This window comes from Protopterus annectens, chromosome 3.part0 (genome assembly GCF_019279795.1).
Source record: "Protopterus annectens isolate FY-2018-M chromosome 3.part0, PAN1.0, whole genome shotgun sequence".
NCBI classification, from domain to species: Eukaryota; Metazoa; Chordata; order Ceratodontiformes; family Protopteridae; genus Protopterus; species Protopterus annectens.
In genome coordinates, this window is record NC_056731.1 from 891,796,589 (window position 1) to 891,823,684 (window position 27,096).

The window sequence follows — 27,096 nt, forward strand, 5'->3', positions numbered from 1 at the left end:
TATGTGTGCATGTGTGTGATATATATCTTGTCAAGTGTTAAAGTGGTTGACAGGCTAAAAGGGATTAGAGCTGATTAAAATTTAACTGATATGTCATTATTGCCTTTTTTGCTGTGGAAGTCAACATACTAGTGGGAGTTGAGAACTTTTCCCTTTCCCCACTGTAGTATGTGATCTCATAATCAGTATATAAGTAGCAGTGTGTGTGGAGGTTGGAGAGGGCTGGACCCTCTTTAAAAAAGGGTTATTGTATTTTTGTTTCTATTTTCAATTATTACAGTTTTGAGAAGTTGTCCTTGATGTGCTGATGTTCTATTTTCTGAGTTTTGACTCTCATTCTCTTTTTATAAATATATATGTATTTGTATATGGATTATTTATATATATATATATATATATATGTATATATATATATATATATATATATATATATATATAGACACACACACACACACATATATATATATATATATATACATATACATATATATGTGTGGTGTGTGTGTGTGTGTGTGTGTGTGTGTGTGTGTGTGTGTGTGTGTGTGTGTGCGCGCGTGCGTGACTCTCAAACATTCATGTTACTAATGCTGATATGTTAAAAACAAAGTTGACACATCACTGCACATGCTGCAAGCCATGCTCCAAGCCCCATCCTCAGAGCATACAATAAAACAGAAATAAAACATTTTTTTTTGCAGGGGCAAGCCCCCACTACCATGTCTGTATGTACACGAGGTCACAAAACAACTGAAGCAATACTTAGCTAAGGTTTAAATGGAGCCAAGTATAAGCAGTGCACCTCATAGGTGAGCTTAGAGGAATCAAATCATATTTTTTTACTTGATATTTATTTGATATTTTCCAAGAAAATGAAAATAATGCGCAAATCCTCTTATAACTATTATCATCAGCCAAGTTTGCACCCTAAGAACTCGTTCCCTCATAGACAAATCATACAATGCTGCCAAACTAAATGGGAATTTAAGCAAAAAATGCCTTGCATAAGGAAACTGACTGCGACTCTGTGACAGCCCCTTTTATTAATATTCCGAAAACTCTTATTCATTCTTTCTTTTGTACTTTACAAGTGGAGTCTATGGGTCATGATTCGAAAAGACTTGCTCTTACCAGGCTGACAGCAGGAGTTTTGGAATCTGGCCCCCAGTGTAAGCCTGTTTACAGATAGGCCTTATATCAAAGTAAGTCACTTACACTGAGAGCAAGTCTTTCGTAATCAGGGCACACTTATTCTGAATGCAACTCTTTTTGGAATCTGGCCCCATGTATTCTCATGTGAAGTTCAATGCACAGCAAACTGCTCAACAATAAAAATCTGTCTGCAAACAGATAACATACCCACCTGCTATCACGTAATAAATTGAGAAGATCATCTCTGAATGTGTCCCTGTTCTTCTCTAATGCTCCCCGCACATCATACAACACCTACATCATAAGAGATGTAAATTAAGAAAAAAAAATTAACAGGAGCTCTGTGTCATTCACAGAAAGGCATTTTTGTTCCAGAAAGCTTCACAGCAAAGTACTCTATTTGGATTTCATAGTCAAGAATACTACAGTGCCTTTGCATTATAAAGTAAAAGAAAAACAAAATTTAAACAATGTTTGAATAAAATTAAAAACATAAACAATAAATAAAAACATAAAGTAACAGACAAGTACCTCTCCTGCATAGTGTTTTATTCCAAAATTGTGAATTGCAACTCGGGGTTTCACATAGAAAGGGTTGTTCTGATTAAAAAGAAAGAAAAGAAAATGAAAAAAAAAAGAATATTATAAATGTTCCTTTCTTAACAATTTAGGCAATATTATGACAGAAATAATAAAAAAAATAATAACGAAAAGAAAAAACAGATGATAATGAACATCGTAACAAAAAACATAATGACATAGGTAAAGATCTGTGATGGGTTTCAATTGCTAGCCTCTTTCTACATCAGAGAATGAAAGCTACACCAAGTAAAATCTTGAAGGGCATTTCTTTATCGCCTCACAGTTTTATGAACATTCAAAACACTGCAAAACAGAATATAACATGGGTAATGTGTAAACAATAAGAAATATCCTTTTATATTTTCATGGGAATACATGCAGAAGTCATGTTAAGACATTATTTAACAGAGTTTTTAAAAGGGCAATACCCACTACAGGAAAAATCCTCCTTTCTGGGTAATCGTGACATTTCGCAACCTACTCATGTAACCACAGATACATCCATGCTGTATTAAAAATATCTGTGCAGAATGCCCCTAGTATAACTAGGCTTGTGAAAAAACATCATGCTACAGACGTCAGGGAAATAAAATGACGAGGAGTGTAAAAATGGTGTACATTAAGTAGCATAAATAAATAAATGTACACACACACACACACACACACACACACACACACACACACACACACACACACACACACACACACACACACACACACAGTTTAGGAAAACCCATGGCGAAAGAGAAAAACAGAGAATAAACTGTGGAGACATAAACTGTGCAGGCAGCACCTAATTTAATGTTTTACCTAGGCCATTTTATGCATCAGTTGTGGAACATAAGCCATTCCTCACTGAAACCGGTTTATGCTTTGAATATTTCAGACACTGACTTTTCAAGGTTGTTTTCATCTGCAAATCAAGTCCCTGCAAGGTCATCAAGCACTGAACAAGTTCTCATTTGCACTGTTGTCCTCAGTCTAAACAGGAAAGAAATACTGACTACTTAATTAATGTCAAAACTAAAGAATCTACTTTCACTTCCATCCTACCTTGCAAAAAAAAAAAAACAAATGAATATTTGTAGTCATCTTTTTTAAAAACATTAAAATGAAGGACACACACAAAGTGATCTGCAGTGCTAGTTTCCCTCCCAGCATGTTTATTGTATTGATCTATCCCTTGATCAGCACATGGCTCTCTCATGTGCAGAGATTATCCAATTGTTATCCACTCCAGGAAGATCTTGGCAATTGAAAAAACAGGTACCGTATCACTGTGTGGCAATAACCATCCTTTTTCTATGCAGTAGCTCCATCATCTCACGGTTCTAACAGTGAGCTATCTTAGTTTGATCTGACCTCCAGTACTCTGTTTTCCTGTACCGATAATAGACTTGTTCCAGCTAAACTAATGCACATTAGGGGGTGAAAATACAATGGGGCAATGGAGTCTCTGCATCTCCCTCTGCAAGACTTGAGACAGCCAATGTCACTGTTTTCATGCCCCACAATAGCTGGCCCTCCAGAACCTAGGCTGCTACTTGAACTTAGATTACTAGTGGTCTGTGATATTTTATTGCTGCTTATATACGGTCTCCTCTTTTCAGCATTGTGTTGCTACCTAAATACTGAGCAGGTCTTATCTTTTCAGCACTGGCTGACACACCACAAAAGTAATAACAGACTGTCATCAATGCATAACTTAAGGTGCCTATAGCAGTGGTCCTCAACCACTGGGACATGGAACCTTTGGTACCTGGCCGCCAGGCACGGAGTGAAACTAAAATGTGAATCTGTGTAGGTATGTGTATGAGTATGTTTATCCATCTGCATGTGAGTGAATGTATGGATGAAGGCATAATGTATGTGTGTGCAAAAGAAGAGATTGTGTGTGTATGAGAGAGTGAGCAGTGAGATTGATCGAGATGTTATTTTAAACCCGCTAAGCAGTTAAACAAGTGTAAATAAAACCGTGTGTGTGTGTGTGTGTGTGTGTGTGTTTCCGTCTGCATGTGTGAGTGAATTCCTGCATGAAAGCAATAGACTGTGTGTGTGTGAAAGAGACAGAGAGAGAGTGAGAACGATCTTGTGTAAGTGAATGCTTGCATGAATGCAAAAGTGTGTGTGTGTGTGTGTGTGTGTGTGTGTGTGTGTGTGTGTGTGTGTGTGTGTGTGTGTGTGAGAGACAGAGTGATCGATCCCTGGCAGCAGCAGCAATGAGGATTGCATACCGTTTGCACATGCATACAGACACAAACACACTCATACATACGCAAGGAAGAGTAAACCTTTCTGGTGGACATCTGCAATAAATAAACTCTATAACAAAAGAAAAAGATTGCTATCCATGACCAAGAAGAAACAGGTGCCCAATTGAAAGCACTCTCTCCTTAGCCTAAACAAGCAAATAAGAGCACTAGTGAAATCCTCCAAAGCAAACTGAGTCCAAACTGGCCACATCTACTAGAGACAATCATAAGGCCTTCTTCACATATGTCCGTAATCTCAAAGATAGCACCCAGATCTGTTCAGAAATGGTCAAGGACACCACATATACAAATGCAAAACACATAGCAAACTTGCTGGCTGACAGATTCAATGAAAATTTCACCCCTCTGTCCCCTATCAGTAAATTAGGACATTCCTAGTACCTGCCCCCTAGGGATCAGATCATCATTGCTTTCTCAAAGGCATAACATACAGCCTCCATGGGACCTGATAACATCCAGGGCTGGATACTACATGAACTCAGGCAGGAACTTGCAGCACTATTAAGCACCCAATTCAACCAAAGCCTGAGTACTGTGCTTTATCCCAGCTGATTGGAGGACAGCCACAGCCATCCCTTTACACAAAGGTGGAGCGTCCACTGATCCAGGAAATTATAGACTCATCAGCCAAACGAGCCTGATCTGCAAGGCCATGGAACGGATTATCATGGACCTCATTAACAAGGACACTGGCAACCTTCAAACACTCGATCCCACACAGTTTGGCTTCATCAAGGGGAGGTCATGTCTGTTAAATTTGGTCGACTTTTTTGAGAGAGTCACCAAAGCTATAGACGAGAGGAAGACAGTGCATACAGCTTACCTTGACCTGGCCAAAGCCTTCGACACTATTCCCCACTCGGGCATAATAGATGAACTCTCTCAACTAGGCATCAATCCATATGTTACCAGATGGGTAGCTAACTGGTTCACTGATAGAACCCACCAGGACAAAACAGAGGTAGACACCACAAGCAGCAGACCTGTATAGAGTGGCATACCCCAGGGTTCCTTCTTGGGGCCTCTGTTATTTGGGATATCCTTTTCTGAGGTGCAGGCCAAAACTAGTGGGCTATGGCTGACCAAGTTTGCCGACGACTGCAAGCTGGGCGCTGTAATCAAGTCCTCTAGTGACGTGGACATGCTCCAAGAGGGTCTCACCCAAACAAATGACTGGTGCCAGAAACATAGCCTCAAGCTGAATACAAAAATTCATCATCATCCCTTTTGGGGAAAGTGATGTCCCCACAAATTACCACAGTAATAATAACATCTTAAGCACACAGTCAGTCGTGAGGGATTTGGGCACCCAGACTGACAGCAACCTGACTTTTGACCACCGTTTTGCTTCCATAGTATGGACAGCTTTCTACATGGCCCACCTCATAAGCAAGGATATCTCATCCAGGGACAAGGAGGTCATAACATCCCTGTATTCTTCACTTATAAGGCCCATTATTGAGTACAATGTCCCATTCGGCATGTACCTCGCAAAGCACATGCAGCAGCTAGAGAGACCACAGAGGTTCCTCACCAAGAGAATCCAGGGCCACAAAAATCTTCCATACACAGATAGGCTAAAAGCCCTATCCCTCTACTCTGTTTCATACAGACACCTCAGAGGTGACCTCTGTCTGGCATACAAGGCGATCTCGGACCCCACCTTGTTGGGACTGTTGCATATCTGCAAGTCGAGCTCCACTCGAGTAACCCACACAAGTGGCCTCAACCTTGTCTGTAACATCAATAGGACTTGTTGACGGGACAGATTTGTACCCCAGAGGCTGCCCCATCTGTAGAATAGACTCCCTTCTCCACATCAAGCAAAGGCATCGGGTGTTGATTTGTCTGCACAAGGGCTAAACTATTGGCTAGGCATATAAGGGCCTCAGGGGCAATAGCCTAGTAACTTCCTATGATCCTACGTCTCGACCATACCACTCAACCTCTTGTACAATAAATCTGGAGAGAGACACAAATAATAGGACAGACTAAATCTGGATGTAATGCATTCACAGGTCCATAAATGGAAGGGGTCCAAAAAGGGTAATAAATGTGGCTATATACTTTCATAGAATAGTACTAGGCTAACTGTCCTTGTGGGCCATTTTAAACCTAGACAATTAACCTATGTGAAAAGCAAACCCTGCACCTTGTGTCTGTAAAGTAAATACCTTAACCATTATGCCAACCTCCCACATAGCAATGTATAGAGGACAGCAGAGCTACTAGTTAACATTAGACTCACCAAAGACCTTCGCTTTTCATGCAAGTCTGGGAAGGAATGCATGACCAACTACCTATACAGCCTGCGCATAATAAAGAATAAGGAAACACCAGTATTACCTCGCACATAAACATAATATTTAGCAACTGGCACTGTTTTTATATAAGGTTGTAAGTCTAAGCAAAGTTATAATGGCAATGCTAACAATTCAGGTTTGCTACTTTTCCAGAAGGAAACAACTGCAGCCACTTTTTGAATCTGAAGACAGTAAGTTCTGGTTTGAGTTCAGAATGAAGCAAATCAAGTAAAACATGTTCTCAGTGTATCTTCTATTACAAGAGGACCCAACCCTGATGGATTCTTAGTTGTATCTAATGCAGCAAACCTCAAGGACCTGCCTTAAAAGGCCTTTTGCCAAGATAATTCTCAAACAGTACTAACATGACTGAAGGAAGCAGAGGACTGTATAAGCACAGAGCTCAGAATGCAGAGTTTTGAAGAACTGACTTGCCAAACATGGCCTTATTCCCTAAGTCATAGTCAAGCAAATAACACTTAGTGAAGGTATGGACTATGGACTCAGTGACCACAGCATGAATGTCCACAGCTGATGAGCCAGCTCCATGCAACACTGCAATCAATGAAGGACTGCATCCCAGGTGACCCAACAACATTTATCAATCCAGATACTGCAGCAGTCAAGGAGAAAAGGGGGACGTGAACAGATGATGCACAGGGATGAATTTCTGACTACAACATATATAACTTAAGTTTGAATTGTGTCCCTGGCACTGAAAAAGCCAAACCAGAATTGGGCAGGAATGATGAAATGCCTGCTTGACTCTCTTAAGTGGGAGAATTAGAGGACGTGCTGGGGGGGCATTCACACTAGCAACTTTTGGTGAAGTCTGGGAGTTAAGACAAAAAATGTTTTAACCAGCTACCTGTGTGGGTAGGGCATTATGCAGCACATCACAGAGGCAAAGATGACTCCTTAACAATGCCTCATTGCATGTTTATTTGAATATGTCACCCAGCACATTGGAGGGTTAGGTCATTAATTAGCAAAGACACACCAGTTGACAACAGTATGATGGCTCTTTGCATTTCCACCTCTTCCAGGTTGTGGGACAGTGCATTGGTTGTGGGAAAGTACATTGCCCAAAATTCATAAGGATATCCTCTTTGGGAAGAGAGGACTCACCTCAGTGCAGGATCACACAGCAGCATTCTAAAATATGGCGCTGCAGAGAGAATGCAGCAATATGTTGCCCTGGAGCATTGGAAGTCGACTTCTGTCCTCAGTCTAATCAGAGATAAACTGATTAAAAAACTACTAACTGAATGTAGTGCAGCTGTTTGCAATGGAGACATAATTCAGGAAAGCAATCTCCTGCTCAGTGTTCCTTCACTACAGCATTCACCAGTGGGTGGCAAGCTGCCTAAAGACAAAAGAGAATGTAGGTGTCATTTAACTTGGAAATTGCCTCTGTCAACAAAACTTATACTTTTCCAGAACAAAGAAAATGAACTGCTCTGACTTTGTAAACTCAAGACCTGCTCTAGGTGAAACGTGTGCTGAGACTACATATTCTGGCTGTGAAGACTGCTCTCACTTCTGGTTTCTGCCCCTACAAAGAACAAGGGAAGTGAATGGTTAGATTCAGGAAAACTAAGAATTCACTTTCTGCTGGAAACATGGGTACACTCTAATAAAAACCCTGATCATCGTGAAAGACCATATACTGTTTCCCCTACACAAGGACCTGAAGCTCTGAGATTTTGCAAGGAGATGGCCATCAAAATAAGAATTTTTAAAGAAAATAAAATTCAAACTCATTGAATAAAGGGTCTCAAATGGTAGATGAGTAAGCCTGCTAATTATGAAGTTAATGCCCCAATGGAGGAAAGGGGATCTTCAAAGAAGATCAGACATTAAACGTTCTGTTTTACCATCTGGTGCTAGACCCAGTGTTGTCCTCCACAAGGTCATGAAGGGCAGAAATAAAATGTTCTCTCACAATGGCCAAAGAATAAATTGGGTCCAACAAACACATATCTGATATAAATCAAGACACCAGCAAAACAAGCCTGCTCTGTGATACAGAGAGATAAAGCCCTGATTGTGATTCAGGTGACCCAGGACTGACCCAGAGGCCAGACACTAGAGGAAATGACATGATGAAGTAGAAGGAAGTGGCTAACACCAGCTGGTCAGTCTCATGAAGAAAAAGAGATGGCTCAGTCTGCTGCTGTACAAACATCAAGAAGAATTTATGGGAAAAAGAGCAGCACCAGGGGCCAGGGGATGCACAGTGACTTGCCAAACATTGCACATTGCTGTAACTCATTTCAGGCATATGCACAGTTCTGTGCAGGTGCTTTTGGGAAGGTAATGTATACTACTGCTTTGGCAGCAAGCACGTCAGGGCCATACAGGAGAGGATTACTACAACAATATCAATGCTATCACTGGAAAGGCTGAATGTGCTCTCTAATCTCAGCATGATACCTGGCACAAGTGTATGAAGCAGGACTAGTTAAGGCACTGACCTCTGCTGCATTCTATTACTTATCAACATGGCTACAAAAAGAATTCCCATTTTCCTCAATGATTTCAGTTAGCTAGCCTTTTATCCTGCTCTCCGTTTTGGGAACCATACTAACATTCTTTAATTTTTATCACCAATGTTTTGAAGAGACTGTATAAGGGTTTTCCCTGGGATGCTTGGTGAGTATGTTGCTCCACTCTGTTAGGAATATAGAAGACATTCACTTTCTTGGGAGCACAAGTAGTTGGATATAAATGTTTCCAATCTGCAAAAAGTGTCATCCTTCCAGGCAAGCACCATGGCTAAGATGACTCAAGGATCTCAGTCTTTCATGCCAAGACACTATTGGAGACTTTTCTGGGGAGAAGGCAGTTAAGTCCAGGATAGTCTGTGGTGGACTGAAACCTGAAGTTTCTCCTCAATAAAGGGGATATCCATAGGGGAGCTATAGGGAAGGGTGTCCTCAACACCCGTGTCCATATCAGAAATAAGGCCTCTGTATACTCTGGTTCTCCCTGGCAGAGCACAATGCTATGTAGAAGGACAGTGCTGCACCACATAGTATGATGCTGCATGGGAGACATTTAACCACATACAACATTGTGCTACACAGCAGAATGCAGAACAGTACACGGTATTGTGCAGTAGTACTGTAAAGTACTGTATAGCAACCAGTGTGACAGAACACAGCATGGTAGTACACTGCAGTTCAAAACAGTATGATGCCTTACATCAGTCAACATAGCACAGCATACCAGATGTGCAGCAGTCAGTGAGTACAAAAGTACACAGTGAAAAGCAGCAAGTCACTTGGAACTGTAGAACTGTGCACCACACTATGCAGGAACCAAAGTTAAACATTGTACTATGCTGTCTTCTAAGATTAACGTGTAAGGGCCTTTAGCAAATTCGCCAGTCTGCCAAGTCAATGCATTCATCATCAAAAGCATCGGACATATGTGCACCTTTGTACTTTGTCACTCATTATTTTATGCACAACTGTTTCAGATGACCAGCCCGTCTCAGACAAACATCTGCACTGCCAGTGAGGTAGGCAGCACTGCAACCACCCACTCAATCTAATGCCAGCTATTAAATAAATGGGACTACACAGCAATGTGTAAACACAGAAGATAATTATATATTTTTTGCAAAATATTACTTACTGAGTGTTGATTATGCAACTTCTCCAACAAAGTGCCATCAGTGCCCTTAGGGAAATGGCTTTCTTCATTAATGAGAGCTAGAATGCCGAGTTTCTAGATTATGAAAAAATAATGGTTATGCATTTTGAAAAAGAAATAGAATAATAATCTTCAAAGCAACTGTAGCATACAATAAAGTTATACCACAAGGTAATAGTCATAAGACTGCCATCATTTCTCTACCACCATGTTAGAGTAGGCCTGGGTGAACAAATTCAGCAGGATAGTATACAAATGAATTACAACTGTAAAACATCAAGAACAGACTCTGAAGTGTGCAGCAAAACATCTCTGGAGCAAGAAGCAGTGCCCCCCTTTGACAGTGCTATGGCAGGTTTATTGCTCTTTTCAAAACAAAAATTTAGTAACTGTTATAGCATTGTTCAAGTTTTGATTTTGTAATGCTTGGAGGTTGCTAAGGATGGTAGCAGCATAAAGAAATGGGAGGAGATAAGCAGTGGCAAATGTAGTTTTAGTTGCATTGGTGCTAACGTTTTTTGCTTTGTAAATCATCCCTAGTTTTTTATGAGTTTTTATTATGCAATTTTGTATGTGCAAATTGAATACAAGGTTATCATTCACTATCATTCCTGAATGGTATGAGAAGTCACCTCAATGGTTTATCAAGAGAGAGGACTTTAAATTTTGTTTTTCATGAGAAAGGGATTTGGGGAAAAATACGTCGTTTTTTTTTTTTTGGCTTGAGCATGAGTTATGAGTTGCAATATCTATTGGAGAGGTAGCTTTTAAACCTGAATTACAAAGCTATGTTTCGGTGGCTGTTAAAGCTTCCTGTGTAAATTTTGGAGGTGTGCCATGTTGTCAGATGTGCAAATGAGTGAAGAGTCATCTGCATACTGTATTAGGAAGCCCTGTTGTGTGAACGTGTGAAGAGTGTTGGCGAGAATTTTAAAGCGGAGGGGATCAAGGATAGAGCCTTGTGGTAGTGACTGGGAGGCATGTAGAGAAGGTGAAGTTTACTGACTAATATCTATTGGGTAGGTAGCTTTTGAACCTTAGAAGGGTGGGTTGAGACAGACTTAATGAGGACATTGGAAATAAAATTTTGCTGGGGTAAACTGTGTTGAAGGCTTTAGACAAGTCTAAAAATAAGGAGAAAACTCGTTATATCTCTAGCTTTATTGACAGTATCTATATAGGTTAAACGTGTAGTGTTAGTACTACAGGAAGGATGGAAAGTGATGTTGCATGGGGGATAGCAGTTTTTTCTACAGGAGATAGTTTAGCAATGGTTTTTGAATACATTTTTCAAATATTATGTTGAGGGGAGATAAGACTGCTATATTTCTAAAGTTAGTAATGTCTGTTAAATTTCTTCCTTTATGCCGAGGGATAATGTGTAAGTTTTTGCAGAGAGAAGAAATGTGGGACTCCCGGACTGACCTATTTATGAGGATTGAAACAGGAAAGGCAATGGTATTGGCTGCTATTTTAAGGCACTCACATGGAAGAACATCTGCTGAAGTAGAGCATGGTCTGAGTTTAAAAGAAGTTTTACATAGGATGTGGTCACAAGTTTGTAGGTGGATTATATATCTTTTTTTCAGCTGAAAAAACATCTTAAAAAATAAAAAGAAAATGTAAAATGCTCCTCAAGCCAAATTCATTCTTTCCCCGTTTTCTGTCCTACTCTCTAACCTCAAAATCTCCTTTATCTTGAAAAACTCTGAATACATTTCTGGTTAGGATACTGATGGTTCTTCTCCATAATACATGATACATTTTAGCTAGATGTGCATACACAATTTTGACAACTTTACACAACTTACTTTAAAATAATGTTTTTGTGATATTCTTTGTAAGCATAGCTGAGTAACATTTTGTATGGGTGATTTCTGGGGTGCCATTTTGAGCGGGAATTTTTAGTGCATTGCTACAAACCAGGACACTACTCCAGCAAAATAAAAGTAATGACTAGCAAAACATTTCTTACATTTAGAAGACTGAATAAATATTACTATGTGAATAAGGAAAAAAAAATAACTTGTATTACACTGCAGTTATAAGTTCTAACTATATAAAAAGAAATAGGGTTGTAATGTAAGCATAGGAAGAGGTCAGCTTCATTGCCCATATATTTGTTGTTTCAAATGAGCACTTAGCTGAGGATGTAAATATGTGGTCTTGGCTTCGCAACGTAAACAATAACATTATATTGCATTTGCCTCAATGTGTGTGTTGTTGGGTGCAGTGCCACTTTAACTAAATTTACTGCAATTTACTATAATTTAATTAGGTCATGTAATTACATCCTTCTATTAAATGACCATCTATTTTTAGTGTTTTCCAAATCTACTGGGATTACAACTTGTCTTGAACTCCGCAGCTCTTAAGTGATGGACATCATTTCATAATACAAGCTCCATTTCCATTTCTGCTTTACCTTAAATGCCAGATGGTACTTTATTAGTTTACTTCATAGATCTTCTAGATACTAAACCAAATGTTGCTGTCTGTGGGATATGTGTATCTAAAGCAGGAACACTGTGAAATGTGTCTGTCAGTTCCATAAAGATGCCCCCAAGTCTCTTAACTTATAGGAATGTCACAAACTGCAACTTAAAGAAGATTTTCTGAAGGTCTTTATTCAAATCATCCTCTCTGCACTCTGACCATTACAAATTAAGGATAAAAGAAAAAGTCAACAGTGGATCAATTCACATACTCAGCTACTGAATGATTACACTGAATTAAATAATTGCTAGGTGGGTGGAATGGCATGTTGATAGTCTTATTTTCTTCCTGTTTATGCAGTTTTCACAGACAAACTATTTTCTGTGTGTGTACACATGGGGGAGGCATAGGCAAGCTCCACATAATGCACCACTGATAATCAATTCTTTAAGATCTTATTTACATTTCTGGGCTATGACTCATGCATCGTAAAACTTTCACTGTCAGCATTGTCTACTATGTCGTGTGTGCCATGGTTTTGCTCTGTTTTTAAGAAGGCACCATTTACAACAGAGAATGGCAACAGAAAGGAATCCTAAATTTGGTAAAATAAAGCAATGGTAACATTTATTGATAACTGTATGAATGGCTAAATGTTAAAATGTTTGACATAATACATGAAAAAGTGATATAAAGGACATTTTAATGATGCTTTTATTCTCAAGAATTAAAACACTGTGCCCTTTTCCTAATAACCTCCAAATTCTAAGCTTGATTGTATCAACTGATAACACAAGCAGCTACTTCTGATCTGACACATGCTCCAGTTTTTTAAATTCCAGAATCTTCTTGACTGATTAAGTGCGCTACATAAACAGCTAGATTTTATTGCAAGTAGGAACAATCTACACAGTCACTGATATTTCCTGTATGCCACTTTAGTTGATTTCCATGTCCCTTCTATCTCACATAGGAAAACAAATATTAATGAATGGTGGAGTTCTCTTCTTCCCAATATTGCTTTATAACATGACATTTTATTAGATGAAAAGTACAGTTTTGTACCTACCATAAATGTAGATGTCCGATAGGTATGCATCTGCAGTCATCACATATGGGTTGTCCTGCCTCAGGCAGCCCTTCGGTCGGCCGGATTCCAAAGTCTGGGTCCGGCCGGGCTGACGTCGCCTTCCCGACGTCAGAGCGCCTGGGGTATAAAAGCATCAGCCGATGCCATCTTCCTCAGTGTTTCTTGCCCCAGATGCCAGGTGCCCTCAAAGGAAGGCTAAATTTGGATAAATGCAATAAATTCCAAACATGCACAGAAATATATATATATATATATATATATATATATACATACATACAACAAATACACCATAATAGATAACCCCAGCTAGCTATGAGAGGAAAAAAGTACCCAATAAATACCAAAGAGGGGAAGGAGGGAGGGTAAACCTGACTGCAGATGCATACCTATCGGACATCTACATTTATGGTAGGTACAAAACTGTACTATGTCCTTCAAGGATGCATCTGCAGTCATCACATATGGGTAGAATGCCATAGCCAATCTGGGGGTGGAGGATCTATGTAAAGGATGGTGTAGCTAAAATGCCCTGCAGGACTGCCGTAGCAAAGCCTGCTCTGGATCTGGAATATAAAGGTAAATTGTAATGCTTGGAAAATGTATGCACGAAGCTCCATGTAGCAGCTTCTAAAATGTCCTTGGTAGCCACCCCTCTTAAGAAGGCTGTGGAGGTGGCTGTGGCTCTGGTGGAATGAGGTCTAATGTTAGCTGGCACAGTTTTTCCATGGAAGGAATAACAAAAATGAATGCAATTCCCTATCCATTTTGAAATTGTCTGTTTGGAAATTGCTTTTCCTTGTGCACCAGCAGCATATGCTACCAACAGCTGGTCAGTTTTCCTGTAGCTTTTAGTTCTGTCCAAGTAGTAGCGCAACTGTGTGCGTATGTCCAGGGTATGCAGAAGTTTCTCCCCTTTGTTTTGTGGATTTGGAAAGAAGGTAGGCAGGTGAATAGCTTGGTTTAATGAGACCCTGGATACCACCTTTGGCATAAATGAAGGATTGGTTCTCAATGAGACTCTGTCCTGATGAAAAATAAGAAATGGCTGCACTGCCATGAGGGCCTGTAACTCAGATACTCTTCTTGCTGAGGTTATGGCCAGAAGGAAGGCGGTCTTCCAAGACAGGAACTGTAGTTCTGCAGATGCTGCTGGTTCAAAGGGAGGCAGAGTTAGTTTTTCCAACACGAAGTTAAGGTCCCAAGTAGGCACCGGAGGTTTCCTTGGAGGATTGATGTTTTTAATTCCTCTTAGAAACTGTCTTAGGAGAGGATGAGAAAAGACAGGTGGATCAGTATTGTACTCTGCTGAAATTGCTGAAGCATGAATTTTAATGGAAGAGTAAGACAGGCCATTGTGGAGCATTTCTGCCAAGTATTCCAGGATATGTGGCATGTTCATCACTGTCGCATCTAGACCCTTTGTGGTGTTCCAAGTGTGAAATCTTTTCCATTTTGCTGAATATGCCTTTCTTGTGGAAGGCCTGTGAGCTTCTATGATGATTATCCTTCACTCTCTTGGATAGGTTATCCTGTGGAGGAGTCAAGGTATTTTCCAGGCTGTTAGTCACAAGGTTTTCAGGTTGGAATGCAGAGTTTTGTAATTGTGCTGTGTCAGGAAAAGTGGCCATTGAGGAAGAGGCCATGGTTTCGAGCGTGACATGCTCTTTAACAGTGGGTACCAGTGCTGTCTTGGCCAGTCCGGAGCTATCAGAATCACTTTTGGCTGCTCTGTCCTGATCTTCAGTAAGACCTTGGTCATTAATGGAAGAGGTGGAAATGCATACACTGTTAGAGTTCTCCAGCTGAAAGATAGGGCGTCCACTTTCCATGCTTGTGGGTGGTATGTCCTTGAGCAGAATTTCTTCAGCTGATGATTGTGGGGGGAGGCAAAAAGATCTATGTCTGGCCTTCCCCATGATTGTGTTATCTGTAGGAAGATGTCTGGGTGCAACATCCATTCGTGTGCATCCATGATATTTCTGCTTAAGCTGTCTGCCAGTATATTGTCTTTTCCTGGCACAAACTGGGATTGCAGGTCTATATTGAGTTTCAAGGAAAGTTCCCATAGATTCATTGCCAGTCTGCAAAGAGAGTAGGAATGGGTGCCTCCTTGCTTGTTTATGTGCCACATAACTGTGGTGTTGTCTGTCCTTATTAGCAGGTGGCCTTGATGCAGAAAGAGTTTGAAGGCCTCGATTGCATGTATCACTGCCAGCATTTCCTTTTGGTTTATGTGCATGCGTAGCTCCTTTTGTGACCATAGTCCTTGAATACATCTGCCCTCCATGTGTGCTCCCCAACCGTGGTCTGAAGCATCCGTTGTAATAGTTTGGCTGGCTATTGGCTTGCTGAAGGGCAGACCCCTGTTTGATTGGCTTGCTTGAGCCCACCACAGAAATTCCTTTTGGAGACATGGAATGAGTGGGATCAAAGTTTCTAAGCTGTGGCTGTGCTGAGTCCATAAACTCCTTAGGTACCATTGTAGTTTCCTCATATGCAGCCTTGCTTGGGGAATGAGAAGAATGAAAGATGCCATGTAACCCAGGGCCTGCAGGATTTTCCTTGCAGTCAGCTGAGTTTGTCTTGTCAGATTCTTGAAGTAATCCGGTAGTTGTCTTTGTTTTTCTTCTGTGAGAAAAGCCATTTGGGTGGTTGTATCTAGATCCACACCCAGAAAAGTTATTCTTTGGGATGGAACATGTCTTGATTTGTGAATGTTGACTGTATATCCCAATGCCTGCAGTAGGTGGATGGCATAATTCAAGTCCTTTACCAAAGTTTGTTGGCTGTCCGCTTGTATAAGGCAGTTGTCCAGATATGGGTAAATTTGAATCCCCTGAAGTCTGCAGTGTGCAATTACTGATGCCAGGCATTTCGTGAATACTCTGGGTACAGTAGATAAGCCAAAGGGCAATGCTGAGAATTGATAATGCTCTGAGCCTGCAAGAAATCTGACGTGTCTTCTGCAACTTTGTCTGATAGGGACATGCAGGTATGCCTCCTTGAGGTCTAGAGTCACCAGCCAAGATCCCTTGCCCAGCATGGGAAGGAGTTGCTCTAGAGTCAGCATTTTGAATTTTGGCACAATGAGATAAGTATTCAGTGCGGACAAGTCGAGAATAGGCCTCCATTGATTTTCTTTTCTTGGAACAAGGAATAGTCTGGAATAAAATCCTTGGCCTTGTTCTGAAAGAGGAACCTTTTCTATAGCTTTCATTTGCATTAAGTTGGAGATTTGTTTCAAAGCCTCTGCTCTTTGATTTGGTGGCAGGTCTGGCATGCCTTTTCTTTTTGGCAATGTGTGAAAATGGAACCTGTATCCTCTGTCTATTATTTGTACTGTCCATTTGTCTCTTGTATTAGTGTGCCAATTGTCTGAGAATAAAGAAAGCTTTCTGCCCAAAGGTGCTTCTAATTGAGCCCTGGTTGGCGGAGTCAAAGCAAAGTCATTGAGTCTGTCCTTGTGCAGCAGTTGTAGGTCCTGCACTACCTCTCTGGTTGGGAGGCTGCCATTGACGCCCTCTGTAGGAGCCTCTAGCTTGCCCTCTACCTCTGGCACACCTGTTCTTGCCTCTCTGAAATCTTTCTGTGTCCGGAAAGGACCAATTCTTGGCAGGCCAATTTCTGCTGAATCTTGGTGGTTGGACTTGTAGAAATTCTTTGACTGTTTGTACAGATTTTGCCTTTTCCTCAAATTTCTTTAAGACCTCCTGAGCAGTGGAGCCAAATAACTTTTGCTTTTCCAGTGGAGCATCCAGAAGCTTAGCTTTAACATGGTCTGGCAGAGATTGCTCCTTCAGCCAAGCATGCCTACGTATGACTGCACCTGTCATAGCTGACCTACATGAAGCTTCCAATGCATCATAACCACATTGTAAGAAATGGTTACTAACCTGCTGGGAGTTATGTACCATATCCTGTAGTGATTTGCGATCTAGGGGTTCAGGTGTAGACAGTTTTTTATGCAATTCATCTAACAAATACTCTTGGTACTGTATCATATAAAATTGACAATTTAATGCCCTCATAGAAAGAGTAGCAGAAGTATACACTTTTTTACCCCATCTCTCTAAAGCCCTGGACTCCCTTTCAGAGGGGAGTGGATTTTTAGAGGTGGCAGCTGCAACCCCTTTAGGGCCCTGGGAAATAGTTTCTGGATCAGCAGAGTGGGCCTTGTAAAGAAAATGATGTGAGTCCAGGACCCTGTAGTACCTATCGGGTTTGACAGGGGCCGGAGGAAGTGTGTCAGGGGTTATGCTAGACTCAGAGTACACATCATCAATGACATTCAAAACAGGAGGAATAGCCAAAGGTCTATGCTGAGGTAAATGCAGAAAAGTTCTTAATCTTTTCCTGGAATCAGAAAATTCCTGGCCCTGCCATTTGAAATGCTCTCTCATAGTGTGAAGGGTCTCCCCAAAGGATAGTTCTTCAGGAGGGGAGGCCGAGGGGATTGATTCCTCTGCATCAGAATCCTCGTAGGCCGAAAAAGCCTCCTCCTGGTAGTCCGAGAGAGCAGAGCCATCAGAGGCCTCCTCTGAGGAGTGGGGATCAGAGGGCTCAACCCTGGGCCTTTTGTCTAGAGGAGGTTGAGAGCCCCTGTACGGATGAGGTTGAGATCCCCTAATCAAGGAAATAAGGTCCTCTGCTAAAGTAAGAATCTGTGAACTTGTAGAGGGTCCCTGAGGAATAACCCTGGGAGGCATAGTTTTTGTATGTTTAGCAACTTTAGCCCTGGTGAATGCCTTTATGGACATGGATGCAGGAGGCCTAGCTGCACCACGTGCTGGAGTAGTTTTGTCTAGAGGAATGGTGTCGGAAGTTTCCAAGACACCAGTTTCTGAAGGAAATTCAATAACCGACTCAGCAGGGTCCTCCGGGGCCGAGGTTGTCGGTTGAGTGGTTTCGGGGGTCGGAAGTACCAAGGACTCGGTTTCAGCCGAGACACTCACGGTAGGCCTGGCCGTGGTTTCAGACGAAACCGCGGCCCGCGTGTGTCGGTCCTTATCCTTCCGTTTCTTTATTAAATGTGAAGTCGGAGTCTCCGACGGCATATTGTATGAAAAACTAGCCCCAAAAAATTCCTCTGCAACCTCCGCCCGACGTCTAAGAGTGCATCGGTTGAAGGAAGCACAGGCTGAACAGGCCGAGACGTCATGGTCTGGGCCTAGGCAGGGGAGGCAGTAAGAGTGGAAATCCTTATGAGGTATTTGTTTCCCACAAGTTAAACAATTATTAACTTTATCTGACATCGGCTGAGGCAAGAAAGAGTCCCCAACGGGGTACTTAGCTTTTGTAGTCTTCGGTAGCTGAATTACAGGAGCTGGCCGACCGGCACTTGCGAACTGCTTCTGCTTCGGGCACCACGCGGCAAGAAAGACTGGGGAAGATGGCGTCGGCTGACGCTTTTATACCCCAGGCGCTCTGACGTCGGGGAAGGGGCGACGTCAGCCGACACCGGACCCAGACTTTGGAATCCGGCCGACTGAAGGGCTGCCTGAGGCAGGACAACCCATATGTGATGACTGCAGATGCATCCTTGAAGGACATCAGCCATATCTAAACTTTTACTAAGAAGCGAAATGAATCACTCAGAGCTATGAGATCTGCCAGGAAAAAATAAATAAATAAAGGAATGTCACTGTGAACTTCTGAAACCTAAGTGGTAAAACCAACTTACCCTCTACTCATGAACTTTTCTGCACCAAGCAGCACTATACACTTAATCGCTGACCATTCTTTCCTGTCAGCCCTAAAAAATACCAGCACAACATTTCCTCCACTAAAACTTTTCTTCCAAGTCAATCCACCACTGGTCGATAAACTGACCCATCATTCAAACCACACCAGTCAACTGCAAACTCTAAAATCTCCTATTAATATTATTCTGTATTTATTTGTTTATTTGCTCCCTACATAACCACACCAAATAGTTCATCTAGCTGCCCTTAACTGGTGCTCTTACAGGAACGCAGGAGCTGGGCATTCCTAGGTTAGGTAAGAGCCCTATGGCCCATTCACTCCTGCCAGAGAAATCCTAACTAGCCCTCTATTTGATGAGAAGATTTTAGTGATAGAAAATGGGACAGCTTGCAGGTTCTGTGGGGTGGCCTATCCTCTCCTCTCACTGAGAAACTCTCCAGAACTCCACTATTGCTTTCTCCAGAAAGTAAGCCTGCATCCTCACACTGAGAGCCTTAGAGCTCACAAGTACAAACTCACTCAAGACAGTGCAGGCTTGGTAGACTCAGACTCCACTGGTGTCACTTATGTGGCAAGCTAGAACCACATCCCTCTCCCAGGATGGGCAACCATCAGTTGCTGCTCACTCCCACCCTCCCCAGGCTAGTTCCTATATGCACCTGAGCCACTAATCGAACTCAAGCCATCTCTGTCAAAGTCAGGGATTTATCCCTCTACACAACAGGCTGACTATCTCTCCTTATTATCATCAATGAACTAATCCAGACTTAGACTGATCAAGTGTCCTTTATCTCCTTTGCAGCCACTTCCTTTTAGTTTATTTTTTAGATCAGGATGCCATATGAATTCCCACTTGAGTGACAAAATGTATTCCTTCGAGAAACCATTAAGAAATCAGTCATTTTCACAACTTTACATACATCACAGCATCACTCCACCACACCTCATGCTACACAACAGTCAGCTGATGCCATCACTGTGTTGTTTGTTAAAACACTTCACTGGTTTCAGTGTCTGGAACAATTAGAGAGATGTGCCAGCTATTCAGCTACTACTCAGTTCTAAACCATTTGATAACTTATGCACTGAACTCTGCCTCTGCAGTACTGAAACACTGTGGTATTACTGCATTTTCACATTCCTAGTCACTGGATTCTCAGACTACTGTTAGCATCCCAATGTTTGTCCCCCTTTAGCATATTTGATGGAAAACAAGAATCATCATATAACTAATTTCATGTAACTGATTATTACTGCCTGTAAAGAATCCTAAAAGAAAACAGCAATAGGTCTCATAACATTAAGTCTCTGATTTGCATATCCTTTACTGCACAGCTTTCCTCCTTAAGTGGGAACATCCTGAAGCAGTATGGACCTTCGGTATTGTCTTGGACTTTGCTGATGATCAGTCAAGCACTACTTTCCTGCCCCTACCACGGCTTTACTACTCCTTCCATTGAGCCATGTAAAATCAGGTGATCTCAGTGTGCACTCCAGGTCAGAAATTGCTCCACTTGGGAAATGTGACCTTAACAGCCATCTGTAAGGACTCTGCCCTGGTTTGGAAAGTCAAAATACTTGGGTTGTGAAGGGACAGTTACAATACCAGAAGGCTAGAAATACAGCCTAGTCTGGAGTGCACTGGAAGGAGATCCATCCGCACCTGCCTCCCACATCAGAGAGTTTATAATACAAGCTAACCCCATCACAGTTCTAAATCCTGACTGCTGTCATTAAGAGGAATTACACTTATGATTTTATTTATTTATCAAAACAATTTATTCTGGACTATCCTGTCTCTTAATGAAAACATTATGTACCTATATGAGGGTGCACTTTCCAAAAAGAGTGCATGACGTAATGTTGATCAAGAAAAATAATCTACCTACAGACATAACAAAGACAAACCTAATCTTAGGAGTGTAATCAAGATATTTGGAATTTTGCACCAATTTCCACACTACTGCTTCCCCCCATCTTGGGATTAGCATAACTGACAATTTCTATATGGCTTACAGCCCATATAAAGAATGAAGCATGTAATACACTAGGACAGAAATTAGTGGTGTTAGTGTTTTTACTGCCTTTATGGAGTGGGATGATTAACGCTCATCTCCAAAGTGAGGGAACATAAGATTCTTGGAAGGGACAATTTATTATGATGGAGATAGGGAAGGCTATGTTGTTGGCAGATAGTTTGAGGAAGGATGCTGGTAAATTATCTGGTGCGTTGGAGCATGGTTTCAGTTGGAGGAGTTTGTTTACTTGTGTGGACACAGGACTGAGGCTGAAGGAAGGGGTATGTGTTTTGAGATCAGTGGGGAAGGTGACAGTAAGTTTAGCTATACATTCCACAAAGAAAGTGTTAAATAGAGAGGCTGTTTCTTGATCAGAGCAGTTAGGGTTTGGGCATGGGTTGTCTTTACTGCTAGGGTGAAGGAGGGAGGAGATAGTATTCCAGAATTTTTTAGGGTTGTTAGTATGTTCAGATTGAAGCTTACAGTAATATGTTTTGCTGTCTCTGGTTATTAGTTCTTTATGGAGTTGCAGAGTTGTTTAAATTCTAGTTGGTATTAGGTTGCTTACTTCTTTGGTATGTTTCCACTTTTTGTTTCTTAGAAGCATGATCTGTTTAGTTTCCTTAGATAGCCAGGGAGAAGTTATAGCTTTAACTCTTTTGGTCCTGAGAGGAGCAAGTCTATTGAGTAGGTACAGAAAAGTTTCATTAAAGTAATTGATGGCATTGTCAAGGAGCAGAGTTCTTAATGGTGTCCAAGTCAGTTAGTTTTAGGCAGTCTGAAAATGTTTGTGGGTTGAAGTTGGACATGTTTTGGGTTTGAATGTAGTGATGTTGTTTATGAAGGGAGGACGGGTACTGGTCAGCAAAGGCTGGTAGATGGTCACTGAGGGGATCAGGAAGGATTCCTGAATTTGAAATTAGATTTGGATGAGACACTAAGATTCAGTCAATGGTGGTGCTGCGGTAGCGTTGTCGCCTCACAGTATGATGTTGTCCTGTTCGATTCTCAGCTAGAGCATCTTCTGTGTGGATACATGCATGAATGGGCATACCTTTGTTGAAGGTTGTGCATCAGAGCTGGCAACTCGGCACTTAAAAATCTACTGCCAATCATTAGCAGACCGGAGTTCCGCTGTGGTGACCCCGAACTGGGAAAAGCTGAAAGACACAACAACAACAACAACAACAACTAAGATCCAGTCAATGATGGAGCCGGAGGGTTCCATCTTTGTTTGGCCTGGTCGGGGAGTTTATTAGCTGGGTGAAGTTAATGAGGTTAACTGTTTGGGTAGGGGATTGAGAGTTAATGGTGGCCCAGTTAATGTTTATGTCACCTAGGATGAAGGTTTCATTTTTAATGTTTAGAGGAGAACCAGGAGAGAATGTCTTCTACTATTGGGATGTTATTACCTGGAGGGATGTAAAGAGCAGCTATGCACATTGACTTGTATTTGTTCAATTTTAAGAGAGCTATGATTAATTCGGAGTTGGCCAATTTTGGAGTGGGAGTATTGTATGGGGAAAATGAGTAGGTGGAAGAGTATGTTATGGCTATACTACCTCCTTTTTTGTTGGGCCTTTCATTATGAATCATATGGTAGCCAGAAAGCAGGATTTCGTTATCTCTTATGTGTGGTTTCAGCCAAGTTTCTGAGATGGCAACTATGCTGGCTGTGGGTAAGCCAGGCATGTAGGTTAGGGATTTTATTATGGAAACTCTGGGTGTTAACTGTTGTAATGCAAATGCTCTTGGGGGCGTGAGGGGATGAGAGGGGGACAAGAGATAAAAGGTGGGTTGGTGGGCCCAGGATTGGGGTGAATGTCACCAGAAAGAGAGAGGGAGATATGATCTATTATGAGGATGATAAAGTTTAATGTGAAGAGGGAGTTTGAGAGGAGAAGGGTAGAGTATTTGTTAGGGAGTGGAGGGTATGTTAAGTTAGAAGAGGGTGTGATAGGCAGCACTTTGTATTACTTTGTGTTTATATAAGGGGTATGTTTGATGGGTAGAGTTCATGGGTAATAGAGGAGAAGGAGGATGGTGTAGTATATATTGGTATTTAGAGGTATAGTGTAGTTGAAGGGTGTAAGAAGTGTGAGGGAGTTGTGTAAGGTAAGTAAGGGTGCTAAGGAATGCAATGGGCAGTAAAGCTAAGGAAATGTGTTGGTGATAGACACTGTATTGATGAAGTTAACCAGTTTAAGTTAGGTTTGTCAGTGTGTGGGAGAGGTGGTGCGTGATTGGATGAAAGATGGAGTGGGAGGAGTTGGTGATAAATAAATGTGGAAATAGTGTAGGCGGGTGGGAATTGGGGGCAGTGTAGAGGAGTGGAGGGGCAAATGGAGTGGGCAGAGCCAATCTATACTGAACTGCTGCAAAAACAATCAGTGAAGTCTATGGGGTAAGTAATCAATAGAATAATTAAACGAGTTTAATATAAGTTATAATTAGATGGATTTCAGATGCAGTGTAGTGGCTGAGTGGGAACAAGAGGATAGGTAAGTAAAGTATGAGTGAATTCTACAGTCAAAAGGAACAGACAGAAATTAGGAGAAATACAAAAGTCAAAGGAAGCAGGCAGAAGGAAGGAGGAGTGTAACTAACAATATGGAAGGAGGGAGTTAAAATAAGTTTATATGCAGCCTAATTTAAACACAATGGCAGGGAAAGAGGAAAAAAGGTAAGAATAACTTGGAAGTCATTGGGAGGGGGGTGGGGAATAGAGTGCAGCTGTCAATACCGATGCAGAGCACAACCGAAAGGCACTACAAATACCAGTTTGCTTAACAAAGCAATAGCTAGTGCTACTGAAAGGATTAAAAGACATAATTCAGTGCTGTTTAGTTGAAAATAGTCATTGTAAGCACCTGGATAGAAACAGAGAGGCTGTGGAGGTGATCAACTAGTAGTCCAGAAGTTTTCTGAAGTTTACAGTTTTGGAGTATCCATGCTCTCAAGTATGGGGAGGGTTACAAACCGGACCCACTATGTAGTCGCAATGTCCAGGCACTGGACAGAAGCAGACAGGCTGTGAAGGTGATCAATTAGTAGTCCAGAAATTTTCTGAAGTTTACAGTTTTGGAGTGTCTACACTCTCAAGTATGGGGAGGGTTACAAACCGGACCCACCATGAAGTCGCAATGTCCAGGCACTGGATAGAAGCAGAGAGGCTGTGGAGGTGATCAACCAGTAGTCCAAAAGTTTTCTGAAGTTTATCTAGTTGGGAGCTTAGGTGCCTCAAGTAATCATATCTGGCTACAAATATATATGACTGAAAGTTTTTCAAAGCAAAGCTAAATTCTAAGGGTAGATATAATAAAAGCCATCATTTTGTTCTCTGTGTGAATCATTAGCTTCTGTGCCTGATCTAAACTGCAAGACTCCTACTTTGCCTAGAAATAAATTTATTTTCTATTTTTACTTTAACTGGGTAAGAGAAATGACCGGGGACTCTTTTTAGCCAAGACCCAGGCCATGATGGCAAAGAAAGCAACGAGTAAGAAATGTACTTAGGACTACAAAGAAAAAAAAGCAGTACTGCCATTAAGGCATTTGACAAATATTGCACATACAATGCATAGCCAAGATGTAGCGCTGAATAAGTAAAACGCTCAACTGCATTTAAAAGAATGCACATATTACAAATACCTAAATATACAATGCAAATGTTATTATAAATACAGAACTGCAAGTAAGCACAGCTCAGAGCACTGTAAGATAATACTACGATGTAATGGGATAGGAATAAGCTTATGAATGCTGCAGGCTGTACAAAAACATGGGGGGGAATAAATATAATTGCATCACTTTTACTGTCCTAAGATAGTATCAAACGGACTAAACCTGCATATTTTAGAGTGGAATCACTAAGTACAGAGGAACCTAAGAACTAGTGTATTACTATGCCAACCCAAATCTCTGTAGCACTTCCACTTACTTCCTTTGAACAGATGGTCTTGGTGTGTTCTTAAAAGTCAGTAGCTGGTTTACATTCCTAAGACGGTTCCAAACAGCTGGAATTATTTTGAGAAAGCTTATTCATAAATTCACACACATACTAGGTGTGCACAGGGGCCTGCATAATTGAATATAGTCATTATTTTTAAGAGTATAGGAATGGTTTGTAAACTGCAGCCTGCAGAGGAGTGGTGGACAGTAGCCATCACTTAATATTCTGTAGAGGAGTGCACTGAGCAATAACGCTGCAGACTGCTTGAGATGAGAAGAACGCAGTGATGCTTTTGCTTGTTAGCTAGATTTGCATTTTACTCTTGTCCAATTGAATGAGTGCAGTACAGTGTGGAGAAAAAAGTGCAGCTAAAGAGAAGGAATATCCCAATCTGGGGAGGAGTACATTTATGGTCATGTCTCACCCAGTGTTAGCAGTCAATATGGGTATTTTGTATGAGACAAATTGTTGACCTGAACTCCTGTGTGTTAGCAGAATGAAAGGTTTTGTTCTAAGATTAGTCCAAGGTACCTCTGTTGAGTAGTGATAGGAGGATGGGCACCCAAAGGGGCTGTAATGTGAAATTTGGGATGTTACTTAGTTTTCTAGTGGTGCCAAATATCATCAGTATGTTTGTTTTGCATACTGATGGACAGTTTAGTTTTACAAAGCCAGTTTCATATAGCTTCAGAACCTTCTGAAGTTCACTGTTCACAATGGATGACATTTTGTTGGACCTTGTCAGGAAAATGTAATCTGGGTACATTACATAGTTAATCGGAGTCAGATCCCAGGACAGATAATCAATATGCAGTGACAATAACAGAAGGCACAGAACTCAACCTTGAGGGACCCTCATGTTATACTCCTAGTTGAGTAGCATTGTACAATCCAGTTACTCAGAATGTTGTTTTTAAAGATAGTTCTCAAGCCATTGTACCACTTCCATGGTGAAACCTTTGAGTGACAGTATATTTAGGTGCATAACATGGTCAATAGTTTAAAAAGCCTTCTTAAGATCCAAAAATATGGCTCCCGTAACTTCACCCTGCACAGCATTTGTAAAGATGTGGTCTGTCAGCAAATAGATAGCTTTTAGGATGCTTAAATTAGGGTGGCAATCACATTGCCTATCTGTAAGGCCAGAGCATACTTAAGAATTTGATTGTATGCTATTTTTCCAAGAATATTAGCTATTGAACAGAGGTTGACAGTAGGACAAAAGTAATTTGCAGAGAGTGGTGAAGGACTTTTATCCAGGAGAATAATCATGGCATGTTTAAAGCTATAATGCAGGGCTTTTGTTGTAAGTAGCAAATTAAAAATGTGTGGCAGAGGTTTACAGTGAATATGGATAGCTAATTTTAGAATGTTGGGGAGTAAATGTAAAAATTGGTGTTGTAGCCTGTGTACATGTTTTCTTTTACCCTCCCCCTTTTTTGCTTTATACTTACTGTCTGCCCTAGTGCCTCTATCCACTGCTCGGTCTACCAGCGCCTACTGCCACCACTGGACTTTCTCAGACTTGTAGCTGAGGCCAGAATGTAACTTAAGGGCATACTGGGAGTCATGCTTGTGGCCATTTCTGTCTGGGGAAGTGATATTTTTCATTTAATAATCTTACCTCATTCTTACACCCTCCCCTGTGTTTATTTCTTCCATCTGAGGGGTACTCCCCTCTATGGACCATGCCTCCCTGCAGACAGCACCTAGACAACTGCCCTCTCTCCCAGGAGAGGCACACAGGTCCATCCTTCCCTCCCTACCTGCTAGCACCTCCACAACCCAAGCTGCTAATTGAACACAGGTTGCCTGGGCCATATTTAGACCTTTATCCTTGTGTGCCACGGTGTCCATTTTTTTCAAGGAGATTTTGTATCTCTTTTTTTGGTAATGGCCTTGAAACTAATTACTGAAGTCAACAATCTTG

General features: G+C 41.3%; 1 protein-coding gene across 1 annotated transcript in view; it reads right to left on the reverse strand.

The window, feature by feature from the left end:
- MYO10 (myosin X) overlaps positions 1 to 27,096 on the reverse strand; it is a 566,410-nt gene that overhangs the window by 457,024 nt on the left and 82,290 nt on the right. The window contains exons 6-8 of the mRNA XM_044065222.1: positions 9,950 to 10,042; positions 1,681 to 1,749; positions 1,361 to 1,443 (exon numbers count right to left, since the gene is read on the reverse strand). Of these exons, the coding sequence (XP_043921157.1) occupies positions 1,361 to 1,443; positions 1,681 to 1,749; positions 9,950 to 10,042 (245 nt within the window). The remainder of the gene's footprint in view (positions 1 to 1,360; positions 1,444 to 1,680; positions 1,750 to 9,949; positions 10,043 to 27,096) is intronic.